The following is a 20,457-nucleotide window of genomic DNA, read 5'->3' as shown; positions in this document are numbered from 1 at the left end:
TGCTCCTTCTCTCAAAAGGTAACATTTGTCTGCATTATAGGTAGACCTGTCAGGAGCTTCACCACATAATAGCAATTTAACACTCTACATAAAAAATTTAAAACAAGCCTTTAATAGAAAATGTCACACCACAGCAACAGTTTTGACATGTTTAGGAGACTGAACAAATTTAAAGAAAGATCAGAGATTCATTTCTCTTTCATATTTAAGGAACCAGTTCAGAAGAATGAGACTAATCCTGAACGGCCAGCATACCTCAGTCATTCTAGATTTCAACTTTTATTTAATGCCATTTCTTCATTCTTCCCAAATGCCCCTCCTCAACTTCAGTCTTGCAAATCCGTGGAACATAACATCCTGGAGGAAAGGGCAAAACCTGAGCAAAACAACTCCTCCCAAACACCTGTTTCATCTAAACTGTGACTATGAACTATGTAAATTTGCGCAGCCAGTTACTGAACAAATACAAGGCAAAAGATAATCTAAAACCTTGTTTAATTACTTTATAAAATGCAAAAACAACGGAGACAACCTGGAGAGGCAGACAACTGAACATAAACTGAAACACAAAATTACACAGTGCTGATTCTGTGAACACAGGTATCTTTTCATTTACAGACCTTTGTACACTTTCTCAACACTAACTCATGCTAAGTGTTCACAACTACTAATGAGCAACTTAAAGAATGTATCATATACACAAAGACTAAGGTCAACAGCCTTTCATAAAATGGTTTCACAGCATATCCCAACCGTAAAAGACAACATATCTGGTCAGTAGGAAATAGCAGAGCCATAGTATGGAACAGCAGCTATTTCACTCAAAGCAAGGTCCATGTGTATTCACTACTCAGTAATACCATTGAGACTCTCTTGATTTGCTAATTCTTTCAATTTTTCTATTAGAGATGCAGACTCTTGCACAACACATTTAAGTCCACGGACAAGATTCACCTACCTTCCTCTCCCACAAGTCCATTAAGGTTAATCCACAAACTATGTTATACTGTCTAAAAATCAACTTATGGGTTCATTTTGCAATTTAAAATGCTCAACTCACAAAATGCACCTTCAAAGTCTCATTAATAAAAACAAAACCAGAACTCTCACAAACACAGGTAAAAGTAGAATATTACTTGTCTATGAGAGTCAATGAAAAATGAATGATAGCTCACCAGCCTCATTTTTCATTCACTTATTGGTATATACGGATTCACACAGACAAGTCTGCAAGGTTCTGTACTGAAACTGTATCAGTAAGTTAAGTAACAACACTGGATAATCAAAATTCAGTAAATACTGTATCTAAGATCACTTACACACAGCTTAGCTTTGCCTCTTATACACCTATCTGTCTTACTATTTGTTTTCCACAGGACCCAAACCCCTTGAAATACGCATATGCTTTAGTCAGCAAGGACTGAAGGATGTTGTCCTCCCATAGAGCTGGACACTGGGGAAAACCAAAGAAAACAGCCCAAAATTAACTTCTTTGCAACATAAACTTTCAAAGATGCTACTGATTACACTAGAATTACATAGAATCATAGAATAGTTTGGGTTGGAAGGGACCTTCAAGGGTCATCCAGTCCAACTCCTGCCACGAGCAGGGACATCTTCACCCAGCTCAGGTTGCTCAGAGCCCCGTCCAGCCTGGCCTGGGATGTCTCCAGGAATGGGGCATCTACCACCTCTCTGGGCAACCTGGGCCAGTGTTTCACCACCCTCATTGTAAAAAACTTGCTTTGCCCAAAGAGGAGAGCAGAGTAGTATTTAATTAAAAATACAGAAATCCACATTTTTAAGTTACCTTCCCCTCCCGCCCCCAGCATCTGCACACAAATATGCCTTTTCAAATACTAGAACGCATTATCTGTAAATTACGAAATCTCCCCCCGCCATGGTGCAAGCTTCTGCCCTCCTGCCATCAGGTTATCAAACTTTTTTTTAAATAAAGTTGTATTTAAAAGGTAACAATTAACTAGTGTTGTTTAAGCTTCTAGAAGAACTGAATTGGTAAGAGGCTAAATATAGGAAGTTCTAGTGCAAAAGATAGTTGTTACTGCTACAGAATGGAAGTGCTTATACAGCCAAAATAGTGACATCGCCTGTATTATTAGCCAAGGTTCTTTTAAAAACATTCAATGACATTTCTACAGCATTCATCACTATAGTGCCTGAAAATGGAGGAGGATTATAAAACTCCTATAATGAAACTATTTATTTCCTAAGAACATTCCAACCCACCAATAGTGAGAAACAACTACCTATACTTCTGAAACTTCTCTTACTAATTTGCAAACTGTTAGAGCTGAAGTCTAGATCTAAGTTTACCCTTCAAAAAGCCTGATCTTTCATATTTAACTTTGCAAGGTAACAGAATAAGTTTTGGGTTTATTTCAGTAGTTGTGTTGATTCCTCAAGGTGAAAACAACACCCCAGGGCAGAGGAAGTAAAGTATATCAGGTCAGAACTGCTTAACTCAAGAAAAATCCATTCTGAATGAAACAGAGCAATAAACACACAGCTTTGACACCAAAAATCCACATACTTGCTCTCTCCTGCCCAAAGGACTAAAAATGAGTATCAATATTTTGAAGACTAATGAGAAGTAGCAGAGCCCTCTCAATTCACTTCAGAAATAGCAATCCTAAGACAAGTTTCCTTAAATTAAAGTTATGGAAAAAAAAATATCTGTAAGGCATGAAATATATTCATGAAAAAAGTACAATAGCTTTAAGGTTTTTATCTTAAAGTTGGTGTTAAAATATTTGAACCTAATTATAGCAGCAGAAACGGCATGAAGAAGAGCTGAATTTCTGGGAGTGAATTATCCCGCTCATCTGCCAGCAGGATCCTAGAGGTCTAGTAGGTATATGGAGAGACATGTAGTTCTGCACTTCAATAGCTCAGCTTTGTGTCAGTCACTGTCAAACAGGCTCTTGACAAAGGTGAAAATACAGTGGAAACCGTGGCACAAAATTTTATAAACTACTGGGCATGCCTTTCCCCAGTTACAAAAAAAAGGGTCAGATCCTAAAAATTTCATTGATGTCATTTAGCATTCCACTGCAATAAAATCTCAGAACAGCCAAGGACACACTTTTCAAAATTTTAGTACTATGAGCAAACTACCACAAAGTAATTTTGACTGCAGATTTCCTCAAAGCAGGTTACTTGGGATAGCTGGTTCCTTACTCTGCAGTAGGAGGAATGTGGCTCTTCCACTGGAATTACTGTCAATTTACTTAAGAGCAGAAAGGGGAGTTATTAACAAGATTTACTAGCAAACATTAAAAACTGCTGGAACTCTCAGATTTCAATAGGATTTAGGTCCCTGACTCTCTTCATCTCCTTCTAAAATCCAGGTGCAGGGCTGCAACATTCCGGGTAACATTGTTTTGAAGCTGCCATAACGGACGAGGGGTCACCGTCCACAGAAGCGGCACAACTACACCCCAGCCTGCTGCTTGTACCGCTCCCAACGCTAAGTCAAAACCATTTAAAGCTTTGATTTGGTACATGATTGTACTTCTGTTAGCTTTAAGACCAACTTTTCAACTACAAAGTAGAAATAATAGTATTAATTTAGTAAGAGGAAAATTCATGTTTGTTTGTTTTAATCTTTTATATTGATGATTTCTATACTATTAACATTACAATGACTTTAAAGCATATCAGAGCTGCTGCATGCCGCAGTCTGGTATCTGCCAGACGAAAGAGCAATGTTCTGCTCATCTGTACCTTCTGTGGACCGCACTGAGTCTCCTCAGGGTATCATCTCTCCAAGTGAAAAAAATCCATCACCTCATTGACTTCTCAGCCTCAGTGACCTGGATTCAGAAAGCTTCTCTCAACCACAATGGCCTGTTCCTGGTGCGCTCAACTTCAATGCAAAACCCACAAGAATCAGTTCTGTTGTTTTTTGGGTCTTTGTTTGTTTGTTTTGTTTTTCTCCAGTTAATCTACAAGTAGTTCAATATTTTACAATTGTTTAAAAAATCAACACTATTTAAAGAGGAAATTTGTGAAATACACACCAATTTATACAGATTGCAGACAGATTTCCTGAGGCCATTTCAAAATAAGGAGCTCAATGAACAATTTGAGGGGGATGAAGGAAGAAAAGGGCAGGCGGGAGAAGGGCCTCTAGAGGCTTTTTGGGCTTGATGACAACTCCTCCTCCATAATGATAACGCCATAACAATTCAAGAACTTTTATCATAAATAAAGGGTAAAATTTTACAGTAGATGGAGGCCAACACAAGATAATTTCTTTTTCTCAGCTTACTTAGGGAAGGGAAAGAAGATACACGTAATAAATCACACATTTACAGATAATCAATACCCCTGCATGCTGACAATAACCTTTCCCTGGGGCATTTTTGCACCGTACAGTGCACACACCATGATCGGATGCACAAAGCAGCAGTGCCTGGAAGAGCAAGACTGACGCTGAAATGAGCGCAACAGAAAAGCAAACCCAGAGCTACACATGGAAATTACATCCTTGTATATAATATAAAAAAAAAGGTTTACTCAGATGCTACCAACACTTTAAAAACAAAAGTAGTGTGAAAGTAAAAAGCATTTCAATGAAGATTCTTCACAGACAAAACATAAGAAACATACCCACTCAGACTACATGCTGTACATGAAACTAATGTTATGAATTTTTGATGATATAAGATACTCCTATTTTATATCTTTCCCATGTATAATTTAAATTATTACTGTCTTCATTTATGTTTATTCTTATTAATATTAAACCAAAAATTTATATTTCCAGAAATGCACCTCATCCACAACCATAAACAAACAAAGCAAGTTATCTGTCTACATTTTGCATACTATTACACCTTATTTAAACTACAGGCACGACAGTTTCCAGCCCTCAAACACTAATTTTGTGTGCAACTCATTAAAGAATCTAGGCAACTCCACAGCAAGCACCATTCAAATGTAAATGTTTATTACAGTGCTGTCCTCCTTGCTATACTCAGGTATTAAATGCACTTTTTTCCTTCCCTCAAATGCTTATGTTAAAAATGTTGATATGGAAGTTCTTTTGTTAAGTCATCTAACAGTATTTACTTCTGCTAATATACCAGTACTTGCACCCTCACAAAAGAACCACTAGTGATTTAAAAATACTACTGGCTTTAATTGAACTTCAGAAAAATAAAATCACCATATGAATAAAAAAAAAATCCACTACAGTATTTTCTACTCCTTGTTTCCACAAAAACTGGCTCCGAATGAGAAATACGAACTGCTTGTTCTCAAGAGTTGTTTTTCTACATGTATAGCTACTAGAAACCAAAGATAATATCCAGTGACACACAAGGTCAAGAACCTATTTTGGACTGTAACAGAATCACTGTGCTTTTTATGAATGGACTCAAACTATCTTAAGGAAATCTGCTCCAGTCTACCACAAAATGTTTTTGCCACAAACAGAAAGATTATCAGACACTGCAGATGAAAATGTAAAAGCACCTGCAGTAAGACTACCTGTCCTACAGATCAAAGCCCAAGACTTCAGAATACATATTTGAAATTTTGAGAAATGTTCCCACCTATGCTGTGTACACCTGTCTAGAAAAATACTTTTAAAAGAAACATTTGGAAAAATTGTAACATTTTTTCTAGAAAACACTTCTACTTTTATGTTACTTACTATTATTCTAACTCTTAATGTAGAACACCAGAAGGTCAGTTTTATAGCAGCTCTCATAAAGCCCTTTTACCTACCGCTACCAGGGAAAAACAGCAATTCCTGTTTAGTAACACACTACTATATAGCACAAGAATGAGGGGGTGGAGAAAACTACCAAGACACTTGAAAAAACTCAGATTGAATTAGCCAGTATAAAAGTCTTAACAGAATACTAATGCTGCTACTTTATACTCTTGCATGAAAATCAAGCAAGTTTCAAATACAGGCAAAATCCACAACCAGCAGTTCTCTTTCCAGTGCTATGCAGAGGCACCCGCTCAAAACTCAGACCAACCAGAATGATCATTGCTCAGAACTTAAGACCCAACTACCAAGGGGAAATAAGAAAATTTGCAAGCGAACCCCAAACATGTACAGAACTCAGGAATGCTAATGAGATTAGGTTAGACCACAACTTAAAAGATAATATGTGCAGGGTGTTAAAGACAACCAACCACGTACAATTACTCAAAGTATACTCTGAAATTACTGTTATCATCTCTTAAATATTCTACATGTAGCATTATGGCATTCAGGCTGCTCATAGCACTTGATTTAAAAAAACCAAACAACAAACCTGTGAAAACCAGAAGGCCTTTATAAGATTAACTGGTCAGTAAACAGCAAGTATTTATGTATTTTTCTGTAATTTACATTAACACCCCACCTTTTTCCTTTTAATAAGATCAACAGTGGTTTAGGTTTTTTGTTTGTTTGTTTTGTATTTCTTGTTGTTGTTGTTTTCCTAGGTTTTAAAGCTACCGGAATTCTAAGTTGTGAGCATTGATTTATTACTACTGTATAAACTATATGGATTAATAGCTAAGATGCTCTTATAAATATGCTTGAGAATTTAAAGTAATCAAGATTCACAAAGCCAACCAGGTAAAACATTAAGTTCACTAAGTGATCTTAAACTTAGTGGGTTTGCATTATTTTAATCAAAGCTGAAAAAGCCTGCAGTAGACCACCCTCCAGCTCTATCCCCTTCCCATCCTCTGTGCCTCTCCATCCACTCACCAATACAGCACATGTGCACTACGGGTTATAAGTCAGAGCAGAAATACACGTATTGCTTACATAATCTGAACATGTAAAAATTTAGCCATAGTTCCACTGTTTTATATGGTCTATGTGCTGTAAGATGTTCAAGACACAAAATTTATATCAACTTCTTCAACTGACAGATCTATGCATTATAAGTTGAAGCATAAATTTAACAAACCTCGTCTCAACTTGCATCATCAATTCCCCAAGATTCAAAACAAACCACAGAAGCAGTCAGCACTGCCTGAGAAAAAAAGAAAAAATATGCCTTCTGCCTACACAAAGCCTAAAACAAGTGGCTGTTAGATCTGAGGAGAATGAGCAGTGGCAATGAAAATACAAGCATTAACACTTTCTCATGGAAGAGCTGAAACCATTTACTTCTAGGTTTATAGAACTTTACTTGAGGAAGAAGCAACATCAACTGATAAATGGGCTTGAGAGAAACTAAAGGCTGTCTGCCTTTCTGCAGACTGGATGAAATCAAAATTTTCTTGGGCACAAGTATTTTAAATAAAATGAATCAGTGAAGCTTAAATATACACACACACCTATTTCAAGTGTGTGTGCAGGATCTCTCTAAATGCTTTCCAGAATTCATCATGTAATTATATAATACTGATCCACAGGAATAGTTCTGAGAACTGGCAACACACTATTTTGTAGCCTGCTTTAGAGAGGAAAGATAGCTCTGCAGGAAATGAAAATGATTAAAAGAACTCAAAAAAAAAACCCCAAGCCCCAATAACCTACATCAGGTCATGCTGGTTTTCAGAAAGATCTGTCCAACCAATTCTATGGTGACAACTGACATATTGCACCGATTGCACCGAGATAAGAATGAGTTCTTGCAAAAAGTTCATTCGACACAGTTTAACATTACTTGTATGTATTTTGAAAATGAATTCCCATAATGCTTTCTGAATTCTCACATACTGTTTGTTTACAAAAGCAATGCATATTTTTTACTTTGTATAACTTTTCCATTGAAACACATTTAAGGCTACTATTTTCCACTAGATAAACTGTTCCAGCAAATTAGTTCAAATACACTTGCAGGAAACATAATTTATACATGCTCTATCTCCATTATAGACATCACATCTCTGCAAAAGTTTTAAACCTAGCATTCTTTGGGACCACTTTTCAAGATCAATTAAATAGTGTTAAAATTAGATTGGGTGCAAGCTTGTTTGAGAGCTCTTGAAGTGTTCCTTTAGTCAGCAGTAACAGGCTCACTGAGAGTTAAACAACGAGATCCAATTTGAGACCCTGAGAGTACTTTAAACTAAACCAGGGAAGGGAAGAAAACAACCCCCAACACTTCTCCAGGTGAAACTGATTCATGTTTTGTAAGAGCATTACACCTGCATTTTCACATAATGCACATACTCTGTATTCAGCAAAAATACTAATGCACTCCTCCAAATAATAAAAAACCCCAAATTTATAAACTATATCCAAATTAAATCACTAACATTTACTCAAGATTTCAAAAATTTTGTTATCTTTAATGCCCAATCATAACATTCCTATTTGTTGCAGTGTATATGAATTTGAAAGAAAAAAGTTTAAAGATTACTTAAAAAAGGAACCCACACTCATGCAAAAGCCCTCTTACAGTACTCCATCTCTTGTTTTAACTCTAATGTTACTCCGAACACTATCTGGATAGACCTCGTACAGATAAAGAACAGCCATATACTTACAAAGGTGTTAAAAGTAGCACAACGGAAATTTACGCTGGTACCTAAGGTTACTTAAGTGTACAAGCCTAACCTCACCAGTTTGCTCTACTGACTATACAGTAAACTTTCATAAAAATGTCTAATAATTCTTACTAGATTAAAAAAAAATGCCCAAGTCTGAAGTCTCAAAAAAGAATGCATTCTCATCTGGACCACTTCTGATGCAAAGATTGTCACCGCCTTTAAGTCAAGCCCAACAGGAGAACACAAGAAACTTCTTCTTAATAAGTTAGTTTTTAAATTAGGAAAATAAATGCATTTTTTTCTATTATGAACAGAAAAACTAGTTAAATATATAGAAAACTACTTTCCTTGACTATTTTTGATAGCTCTACAACCCACTTCAGCAAAACAGAATGGCCAATACTCAAAGTCATTCCCCTTGAGGTAAGAAAAAGCACATCAGAGCACATACCAGGATCTAGCAAATATTAACAGACACTTGGGGTAACAGATAATCTGCCACCAATTACAAAACAGAATAAAGAAATCTAGAATAAAATTAATTCCAAAATGTTACAGATCTCTAGGTGTAACCCTGATGGTTTTCAAATGTTTTCAGCAGTTTCTAGTTAATTTCTAGTAAGGTAGAAAAAGAAAACTTTGGAGTAGCAATATTTTGTAAATTTCTACTTCTCCTTTAGCTACTCTAAAATATAACAGCAGAAATACCAAAAAATACCATGAAAAGTAGAAAGTACTAAAGAGACAGAACATACATAGAGAAAGTTATCCTAATATCGCTGAGTTCCAGGAACTTTGCCTCTCCAACTTGGCTACTTTTAGTTTAATATAATGGCAAAGAGCTACCTCCGTGCAAGAAGCAAACTAATCTAGAACAGGCAGACCTGCTGAGGAAAGATGATGAATAAGAAGACGAATTGCAGCAGCCTACAAAGTCACCTCTGGAAGGACTTTTAATTCAGAACTGAAATGCAAAACCACCAAATTTGAGATCAGAAAAGATCAGAAGCTGAACTACAAATACTATACTTTCTAAATATAGACTCTGTCCTACACACAAACGTAACTTCATTGACATGAATAATCCCACTGCAGTCACTGGCACTATTCACAGGACCAAAGCTATACAACCACTTAGGCCTCCACCAAATCTGCGTTTTTCACATGAACCATGGCTACTGCCTTCTGCAGTTACAAAAGAGAAACTCCTCCAAATCTCTCAACCAAGTACAGGTTTCTTTTCTATAAACACTTTATCAACAAATTGTCTTCAAAAATACAATCTATTGAAGAGAATGCTGTCAAAAAAAATTCTGTCAACAGATGTCATCAAACATTTAAGATCTATAGGCCTTGAAGCCTCCTTACTTATTATTTTAGGGAGAAGACAAAAACCAAACAAGCAAACTTGCTTCTGACCTAGACATTCTTTAAGCAACTGAGAAGAAAGACAATGATAGCAAAAACTGTTTCGGAAGAAAAAAACCTAATGATGCTGTTTAACAGGCTTCTGTATGAGCATTCTTGACCTGTCAAAGCGACTTCATATGTTCATTTACAAAAGTGGTGAAAAAAGTAAAATACAAACTAAAGTTTATCCCCCTGTTAAGTCTGCCTTTGTCGGCTGACCAATATCTACTTGTTCACACTTTGGATACATTAATGTATTTATCAAATTAAAAGACTGCTATATTTTTGGTGTAGTTTGGTATAAAACATACGTATTGAATTTGACGTGGTTTATTTTTGTACAAGTTTTTCTACTACTTGTTACTAAAGCCCAGGCCATGTTGCAGTAAGTTTTTTTCTTTATTCCTATAATGCAACATATTCCAACAAAGCTGACAATCTTGCAAAAGGCTGTTTAAAGAAATAAATGCAATTTGAAGACCAAAAACCTTTTGTCAGCTAAAATTTACAATTTCACAGCCTGTTTTTTTCTTTTGACTTTTACAATTAAATGCAACTGTCAATTACTAAAAGTACATGAAAAAGTAAGAGAAAAGCTGTATAAATCAGATTGCTATGATTAAGTCTGTTGCTGAGAGTAATAAGAATTCTCTAATTTCATCAGAGAGAGTTTTGATGAAGCAAATATATTGACATATTCCTTGCCAGGGACATAAGATAAACAGGTATGTCCAGTTTGTCTATAAAGGAAGGTGTGCTAGTTCTACACTACTGCCTACTGGGATCAGACACAGCATCAAAAAGTTAACACTAAGCCTTAAAAGCCTGTGACTCAACTAAGTATATTTTTTAACGTACACACCGATGAACACATACACGCTTCCTGGCCATCCTCTAGCAAACTGAAGCTTCTCTATTTCTCTCGTTCTCAACACCATTAATACTACTGCAGTTGTTATTCTGTTGTAAGCTTTAATTGAACCAAATGTCAAAAGACAGCAAGCTTTATGGCAGTATAAATTAATAAGCTGTCTCATTCTCCTCGGAAACTCAAAGGGATGGCACGCTCATGGCTCTACCGAACACGCATGAAAGTTACCTCTGCCTAGATGTTTACGGTAACATCTTCTGAACAGCTGGCATTGTGCCACCTAAATCTTATAATCATATGACTTATAGCCTCTTTTACTGAGCAGAGAGTGAAATAAATTCACAAAGAGGAAACTCTCCAGAAGACATAAATATCCCCCTCCCTGCCGAGGCTGACTAATTTTGTTGATGTCGGCTTACAACCTTCGACTCCTTCTCTGAGGCCTTTTCCTTGAAAACAAAGAAACCAGCCCCCTCTTTCCCCCAGTACTGTCCGTGGATTTTCAAAATTGACTGCTTGACTGACGAGGGGGGCGATAACGGCGGTCCCCGTTCCTCCGTCGGCCGTGCGACAGGCAGCCCCGCTCGCCGAGCCTCAGCTCCCGCACGTTCCCCCCGCCGCAGCTCGCACAGGGGGTGCCCGAGGCCGCCGGCCGGCTGACAGCTCACCCCGCACCGCTCGCCCCCGCGGCCCCCGCCGAAGCCCGAGGCCACCTCTGCCCGGGGCCGGCCCGGCTTGCCGCCCCGCAGCCCCGGGCACACGGCGCGGCTGCCGGGGCAGCGAGGCCGCTGGGCCTGCGGGCAGGCGGAGGCCGGGGCCTGGCGCGGCCGCTCAGCCCGGCCTAGGCCCGGTACTCACAGGGAAGGCTCGGATCCGCATCTTGGTGTCCTTCCGGCTGCCCGTCCCCTTGCTCAGGTTCGACATCTTCGGGCCCGGCGGCGGCGGCGCCTCCCGTCCGGAGGAGCGCCGGGGGACGCGCGGCGGGGCGGCAGACCGCGGGAGCGGGGCCGGGGGCCGGGCGGGGGAGGCCGCTAGCGACCTTCACTCCGAGCTGCGGCCCCCGGGGCTGCGCGGAGGGCGGGAGGGCCGGGCCGAGCCGGGCCGGGCCGAGGTGGGGGAGCGGCGGGGGAGGCGGCGGCGAGGGGCGAGGCGGCGGCGCAGGCCCCTCGCTCCGGCGGCGGCGCTTCCTTCACCCTCCTCCTCCGCCGCGATGGCGGACAAACATCGCTCAGTGCGCAGGGCCGAGAGCCCCCCCACCCCCCCTTCCTGTGCCTTCCCTTCCCACCGCCCAGCCAGCAGCGAGAGGCAGATCCGGCAGCGGCGGCGGGCGGGGGCGGCGGGAGGGACACGGGGCGGAGCGCCGTCTGCGGGGGGCGAGGGGAGGGCGCCTCACCGCTCTCGCGAGGCTTCCGCCGCTCTCGCGAGATGGCCGGTCGGGCCCCCTCCGGCGGGCGGGGCCGGGCGGCCCCGAGCTGTCACGGCCGCGGGGAGGGGAGGGCGGGGAAGGCGCGCGGGAGGAAAGGGCGGTGCTGATTGGCGGAGAGCGACGCCGCGGGAGGCGGGGCGGGGCGAAGCTAAGCGGGCGGTGCGGCCGGGTGGGGGGTGGTGCTTGGCGCGAGTGCCGCTGCCTGTATTTGGGGCGGTGTGAGTGTGGTCTGAGTGGGGTTTATTTGGTGTTTTACCACGCGCAGACACCCCGCACCTGCGCTTGTGGCACATGTTTCGCTTGGGTTACGGCGCAGGTTTTGGCGCCCGTACCGGGAGGCGCGAGCGGGGCTCGCGGCGTTACGCGGGGCTCGGGCGCTGCTGTAGCCGCACGGGGACACCGGGCACGGCCCCGGTCCCCAGCCCCGCGACAGCACCCGCCGTGCGCCGCGGTTCAGCTGCTGGGCACGGCACAGCTCGTTCTGTTCTGTCCCTTGCCCTTTGAAGTCTCCCGGGTGCCCGTTCCGCCCTTCTGAATCACGGCACCGGCGGGGTGACCGGCGGGCACGGTGCCGGGCAGTTCGCGCTGCTGCGCTGTGTTGGTCGCAGTGCGTGCCCGAGGGGTGAGGGTGGTACCTGGGGCAATGCTTACGTGAGCGCGGAGTTAAATGTGGGTCATCCCATGCTGTACAAGGGAAGAACGGTTTGAAAATGGCAGATTCTGAGAGTTAGTAGCTGCACAGAACCTCTGAGAATTGGGCTGGTGAGCCGGAAAAAAAATCTGTGTCCCAGTCACCAGGGGACTGACTGAAAAGTTTGTGGATGAAATTGAACTCTGGATGAAAACATGCCTTGCTCAAGATGCCCCAGAGGAAGGACGTGGCATAGCCAGGAAGAGAATTTCTTTTGGGTGACTCTTAAACTGGACTCAAAACGCCAGGGCAGCAGGTGACTGATGGAGATCTTGCACCCAGCTCCACTGCCCTGTGTCATCACTGTCTTCTGCAGGTGCCTCCACGCAGCACATGCCCTCGGGGCACAGAAGCAGCTTACCTTCTCTGAGCTAGATTACCTTCTGTAACAGTATTTTCACTGGTTTTGTCTCTTTTAAGTTCTACAACCACTTCCCATTGGAACCGTGCATGTTCCCATATGACATGTTTTTTAATCTCCTGATCAGGCTGAAGCATATACGCCTAGAGAAGATATTATATAACAGCAACACAATAAACAATGATTGCAACATGACTATGCAATATGAACCTGTCCTTTCAAAATTACAGTGTAGTCAAAATGCAGATGAAATGAAGGCGAGGTGAGAAGGGAAACGTTGCCATTTGTTATTATAATATGAAGAGTATGGCTTCCACATTGTTTCAATATCATTTCAATCTTCTTTCTCCTCCTAAGTACTTCCTTTGGCAAATGAGGACAACCTCTTATGTTAATATGTTGGGGTGTTTTTCCATTCCTAACAGTTAATATCAAGTCATTTGAAAAGGTTTAGTTTTGACTCTAAAGTAATAAGTAAATTTGTAGTGAAACAGAGAGGTTTTAATTTTTAAAATGTTACAGGAATACTTTTCAACAAATTTAGTGTTGTTTTCAAAAACCAAAACTTTCCCCCCAAGCTGTTTTTGAGGAACTGGCATTTCTTCTTTCAAGAAAGAAGAAAAATAACAGCTTTTACTATATCCATTATTGCCCAGAACCACCAGACTCTTGCATTCTCTTAATCTAAGTTGCGACTAATGCACATCTTTATCTAAAAGTTGGGAAAGTGCTGACTCACCCTTAGACACCGTTCAGTCTAGCACAGTCTGCTCAGCAAAAAGTAAAACTATTACCAAGTGATCTCAATTCACATGTCAAGTAGCTTTATTTTACACTATGTGTTTATAACTATAACACAAAAATGTAAGTATATTGCTAGTCTGGCTTTATTACTAAACACTGAATTTGCAGTCTGAGCCTTCTTTTTGTGCAGATTTATGACCCAGTGGGGACATTTGCTGTATGGAAATTCACCAGTAGCTCCTCCCTGCATGTCTGAAGTCTGTTCTGTGACTGTCCAAGGTGGAGACAATTATTATATTTTCACTGCAAATTTTCTATTTCCATACATAATGTACAAAATTATTTTTTTGCAAAAAATTAGCCTTTGAGCTTACACAAAGAACTGACTTAGAGGTTTGTTGAATGCTTGTAATGTAAATTCTAGGTTGGTCAAAGCCAGAAGGAAGACAGGCAGGTGGAGAAGGACAGATTAGCATAGGAAGAGTAGGCCACCCTGTTGCTCAATTAGATCATCTCAGCTATCTCTCATATTTATCTCGTGCATCTTCTGTTAGTTTGGCAGTGAAGTAGCAGTTCTTGTGCTGAAGAATGGTTGCCCTTGTTGGAAAGTTCACATCTGTGCATTGCAGCAGCCATAAACATCTCACACCAACCACAACAACATGCAGAGGTATGAGGGCCTCCAGCATTACTTACGCTGTGCAGAGAAGAGTTCAGCATTATCCAACACAGTCATTTACTGGTTGTTTTTTTCTGAGGTCCTATCTGTCCTCTGACTTAAGACTTTGACGATATCACTAACTAATAGTGGAAGTTGCTCAGGTGCCAGCTAATCCACACAGAATATTTCCACCTGAATGACATTTTGCCATCCTTCTGTCAGCACAAGGATGACCCTCTTCATTGACGTGTATCTTGAAGGCGGCAACAAATATTTAATTATTTAAACACTGTTTTTATCATCTGATTTGGCATTTACCTTAATCATGTGGAGGGCAGCAGAAATTTTAGAAGAATGTGAAGAGTACATTACATTAGAATCAATCTAAATTTACATTTTTGTAATCGGGCCTTTAAAAGCAGAACATGGCTCTTGTTTAACGTACAGAAAAATGTTCTCTATGTACCTATGATAATACGATTTTAATTTCCAGTTGTGACTTTTTCCTTGGCAAGATGTGATTGTGCTTCACCAAAGCCAGGAACGAAGGTTGGTTGTTTTGTTTTTTAAGTAAACATCACTTCCAAGGACTCGTACACAGATATTTTCGGGTCTTCTTTACATACTCCCTCACTCCTGCAACCATCAGTGATATCTGACCATTGAAAAACACAAGCACAAAGAAAAAAAACTATGTCTCTACCACACAGGAAACAGAACAACCGCATCCTGGTCTGCGGAGCACCTGAACACCCGACTGCAAACACAGGCAGGAAAGAAAAAAGGCATTTGCATATTGTGGTGGGAAAAACAGCAAGTTCTCTCCCTTTAAAGACAAATATCAGGGGAGGGCTTTACCTTTTTTTTTCTTATTTTTTTCCCCATTAAGTGCCTGCAACACTTTGCATGTGATGGTTGCTTTCAGATTTGCATGAATGATATTTGACACAGTAACCGTATGTATAAGACAGTTCCCTCACTTTCCCATGTTACTGTTTTGGGAGATACAGTAAAATCACTCTTTTCATCACTATTTCTACAACCTGAGGAAAAAAATGTAGATTTTTTTTGTAACACCACAGAGATATGCACCAGCAAAACAAGCATCCAATGAATGAACCACAGGGTGTTTTGAATAAATTGTATTGAGGATTCTGCCAAAAGCAGTTCTGTCAAAAGCAGAATCTTTCTCCAAGTTACTGAAAGAACAACAAAGGTCAAGACAACCAGATACATGTATACTTTTCATGCTTTAATCCCTCCCCTGCAAATCAGAAGAGTAACTGACTGATTTATGTACAAAGGTAGATTGCAATAAGAATAAGGACAATAGGGTCCTGTAAAAACATTATAAATATTCAGAAACGTGATTTGCCAGGGCACTATTAAATTTCTCTTCAAAGAAACAGAACAATTTCAAGGCAAACTGTTTCACATTATTTCTGTCCACTTTCAGACTTTCCTGCGTGTCCTGGATGAAGAAAAGGCTTGGTTTTATCTTCCTCCATCACTGCTTCAGAGGACTTTAGGGAGAGGTATAATTCAACATAATAAAGCTACCTACATATCAGTTAGATCTGTAATTTAGGAGGCTGCTTTTACGCTCCTTTCTTCCTTCTACATAAGTAATGTAAATACTATTTTCTTTAAAAAGGAGCACAGTTGGGTTTTATTGTTGGTTGTCTGGGGGATTTTTGACACGGTGGAGGCAATGAGGGTGGTTGAGAGGCCAGGGGTGCAGTTGCAAAGCAAGAAGGAAAACAGGCAACATAAAGTTATTTGCTTGTTCCCTCATGGAAACTCATTGCTTAGAACATTTGGTTGGGTTGTGTTTAAATTTAATTTCTGTTGCATTTAAATGCCACCACAAATAGAGTAAATGCAAAAATATGACAGTCTAAACAGCCTAACAGTTTCAAAATTAAAACAGACTAAAGTACTTTCAAATATTCTTGCAGGCAGGAAGAAAAAGAGATGTTGAGGTACTATCTCAACCCTGTGTTTTTTTCACTATTACTGACTTGACTTAACAGACAAAACCCTTGCTGATGGGCATGGCTTAACCCCTGCTCTCCCTTAGGGCTCTCTGTGTCACTTTCCATCCCAGCCGCCAACTCCACTGCCAATATCATCCTGTAGCGCAGGCAGACGCAAGGGGAATGTATCCTGACTGTGAGCTGGGGACGGGCAGCAGATGGTGAGGGTGCAGTAATGAGCACATCATGTAGTGGCACATTTTAAAAACAGGTCTAACCAGACAATGCACATAATAACCCCAATTAATGCTGTCCAACCAGCACTGGCTTCCCTTTCAGTACCTGACCCACTTCAAGATTGCTGAAATAATACATGGAATAATACTGAAGTCCTTAACAAATGATGCCAAGTCTCAATTCAAGTGCAAACTCACATCTCTAATGGATGCCTTTGACAGTCATCTTGCACAATATGACTGCAAAATACACCAGCAAACTGATGGCCTGTAATTCACCTGTGCTGCTCCTTTTCTTATGGCAGAATTGCTGTAACTACTGCAGCAGCAGCCTCTTTCACACCCTGCCTTGGTCTCTGTCAAACAAGGACCTCAGCAGCATAAGGTGACAGTGTCAGCACCTGTGTCCTCACTAAACTACCACTGCTAGAACAGATAACGCTGTCAAATTGAGAAAAGGCAGACTGTGATGTTCCAGCCCCATTTTCCAGCCATGAGACCACTGTCTCACTGTCTAGTTGAGAGTTTTTACAGTCTTTCAGTAGTGTGACAGGAGATTGGGTCAGAGTAAAACTTCAGTACAACATTCACATTAACAAAAAGAAAAAAAAAAAATCCATGCTACAGCAGCTGCAACCAACAGTGAAATGTGCAATGGTGTGGTTAGACAAATGTTTCAGGTTCAGAATTTTTTCCTACCATGTCACAACCATCTGCTCTTAGAGGGGAACAAGTCTGTACATAGTGTGTCAGAAGATGGCCTGAAAGAGCCAGACACTTCAAAACATTCATTTCAGAAAAGAAAAAAATAGTTTCTGTTACAAACCACGGCAGAAAATACTGTGCACAAACCCAAATGAAAGTTAACAGGTTTGCGCTAGTACTATCATGCTACACAAACACCTACCAAAGGTTAGGGGTGACCTGATCTTGGTGTGTAAAGCACCCACGTGGGAAAGTGCATTCTGAGAGTACTGACATTTAAATCAAGTAGGAAAAGACAGCTCAACAAAATGGGTGGAGAGCGAAGCAAGATCAAAAACAATGCTACACCAAAGGTAATTATTCCTTAAAACTGTTTACCTACAGATGTGACAGATCCGTCATTATTCAACTTGTCAAGTGAAGCTCAGTAACTTGCTAAAGACCAAGTCAGAGTCCAAACAGGGTGAGTTTTGTCAGGACTAGCTAACGCCACTTTCTTCCAAAAGAGCAGCTCTGGATTTACTGAGGCGCTCACTTCTGTACAGATATCATTGGCAGCTCTCAGCACCGTGCACAGCCTGGGGTAGGTAATACAGCTGTTTGGTGGCACTCACCCACTGCTTTGTTGTGGCACACGATGCTGCTGGAGAATGTGTGCTCTGAGATGACTGACAATATTTTATTCTTACGAGATCTAGTTTCTTAGTACCAATTCAGTTTCTTTGGGACTGGAGGAAGTTGCTTTGAAAGTTGAGAGAGAAACACATTTCAAAGCTTTCACAGTTACACTTACGAGAGGTTACTTTATTTGTGGCTGTTACTGACTTTCATGCCTCAGCTATTTTGATGTTTCCTGTTAGCTAAGTGACAAAGAACTGGTCACGTTACATACTTAAAATGCCTGTACATTTGTGGCCTCTTCACATTCAGGTAAAAATTCTGGGTTTCCCATGTGGGAATTTCCTCCTCCTAAAAAATATGCATCATTTAAAATCTTACTTCTGCACAGGAGAATTGTCTAGCCAGCTGTAGCTGCGTAATGCCCAGGTCCTTTACAATGCCAGAGGAAGCCTTGGGCAGCACAGTGACTAATCTTCAGTATCGAGTCAGGTATTTATGGGAGAAGCAGCTGTGCGAGTTTAACATGTGACTGACATCCAGATGTTTGTCATCACTCCCCAGCAGCTGTACAGTCAGCCCTATTGCATAGTGGAGAAGACTGTATAAAAAAAAAATCAGTGTTTAAATTCCAGTGGAAAGTCAGGTGGGTAAACCCACATCACTCCTAGCAGCACTTACTAACCTGCTGCCTTTGCACTGAAACACGTGAGGAGTGCCCAGATGATTTATTCTGACATCTGAGCTGTACGAGGAAGAGGGTAATTTCCAGTTTATGGGTGGGAATGGATGTGTTCAAGTGCCACAAAGCCATTTCTACAATGACTGCGTGACTGTAGCCTCAGAAAACAGTCATTATTTTAGAGGCTTCTGGTAAACATCCTCTTCCAGCCCTGGTTCTGCAGGCTAAAGATGCCAGGCAGCTGAAATGCGCATTCCTGAAAATCAGGGCTCTTCCCTTAGCTCCATAAATTGGAATTGTGCTGCTCTTTTCCTAGTCTGCCCGAGACAAAGCGGTTTGAACTAACCCAGCAGAATTTGTCTGATGCATTTATTCCCCTGGCTACACCTGTTTGGCGGACTTGTCCCAGTGGTAACTCCTGGCTATGGTGAAAATGCAAAACTGGAGGTAGAGGGAGCAAGACTTTCAGCAGTTAGAGGTGTTTGCGAAGTGGTAAAGGCCCATGACCACCAAATATTTAAGCACGTTGCACAGTATAGCTGTCCATCTTTTTAGTTGTGCGTAAAAAATGTGAAACATCCGTGAAAAACACAACTGTCCTTTGGCCGTTAAACAGCTTCCAACTCACAAGATTGAGTTCAATGCAGAAAGTGATCTTTTAGCAGATTTTGTAGCATGACACTAAATTCAGACAAGGTGCCTCCTTAAGCAGTAATATTATTGCTGCTATCTTTACTACGCTCTTATCTAAGGGTCAACAAATAAGACTCATTCAGCACCAGACAAATACACCAAAAAGCACAGACACTCTTCTACAAAAAAGCTTGCAAATGACATAGATAAGGCAGGTTATGAGGAAGGTGTGGCGGGCAGGAAGGCGTATTGGTGGGAAGGAAAGTGTATTTTCAGGAATGGGACTATGGTTCTTGGACTTTCAGTCTGAAAGGAGGCCTAAAGCAAAAGAGGAATAAAAAAATCACATACTAGATATCTTGAATCTGCTGTGGACATGCATGAGATCACCTATGTAGGTGTACGCCTCTTGTGCCGAGAGTCAATCAGGCCCACGTGTACTGAGCCTGGCTTTTGGAATTGACATGACGTGGATGCAAGGTAAGGATAAGCTTTTGATGCCAATGAGCTGGGTTTTTTTGCCTTTAGGAAATGCCTAAATAAATAGTGTCCTGGTGAGAGGGCATGGCATGTTAATATTGGGCAGTACAGACCCACTCCCATGAAATGGCTGCAGTTTCTCAAGACATTAGAAGACAAAATGCAGGGAAAAACAAACAAACAAACAAGAAAAACACCACACACAACAAAAAAAACCCAAGATCATAGTGGATTAAGAGCTACATACACTAGAATAAAAATCTGTATGCAAGAGCATTTTTTTCAGGTTAGCTGTATCAGATGCATGGCAAATCTTCCCAATATAAATGCAGTGTATATTCACAAAAGTTCATTGTTACTGATGTACTTTACACAAGTGTGCTGTGCTGATAAAAACAATAAAGATATCTGAACAAACAGTAACTGCTTTTCCAGATGGTACTCAGGTTGGCAATTGCATTTCTTAGCGTCTGTTTCTGACCCAA

At 41.1% G+C, this 20,457-nt stretch overlaps 1 protein-coding gene across 1 annotated transcript in view; it reads right to left on the bottom strand.

The window, feature by feature from the left end:
- CUL3 (cullin 3) overlaps nt 1-12,077 on the bottom strand; it is a 56,474-nt gene extending 44,397 nt beyond the window's left edge. The window contains exon 1 of the mRNA XM_065074076.1: nt 11,618-12,077. Within this exon, the coding sequence (XP_064930148.1) occupies nt 11,618-11,683 (66 nt within the window). The 5' untranslated portion in view covers nt 11,684-12,077. The remainder of the gene's footprint in view (nt 1-11,617) is intronic.
- Between the last annotated feature and the right edge of the window lie 8,380 nt (nt 12,078-20,457).

This window comes from Columba livia, chromosome 9, assembly GCF_036013475.1.
Source record: "Columba livia isolate bColLiv1 breed racing homer chromosome 9, bColLiv1.pat.W.v2, whole genome shotgun sequence".
NCBI classification, from domain to species: domain Eukaryota; kingdom Metazoa; phylum Chordata; class Aves; order Columbiformes; family Columbidae; genus Columba; species Columba livia.
This window is presented reverse-complemented; position numbering and strand designations above follow the sequence as displayed.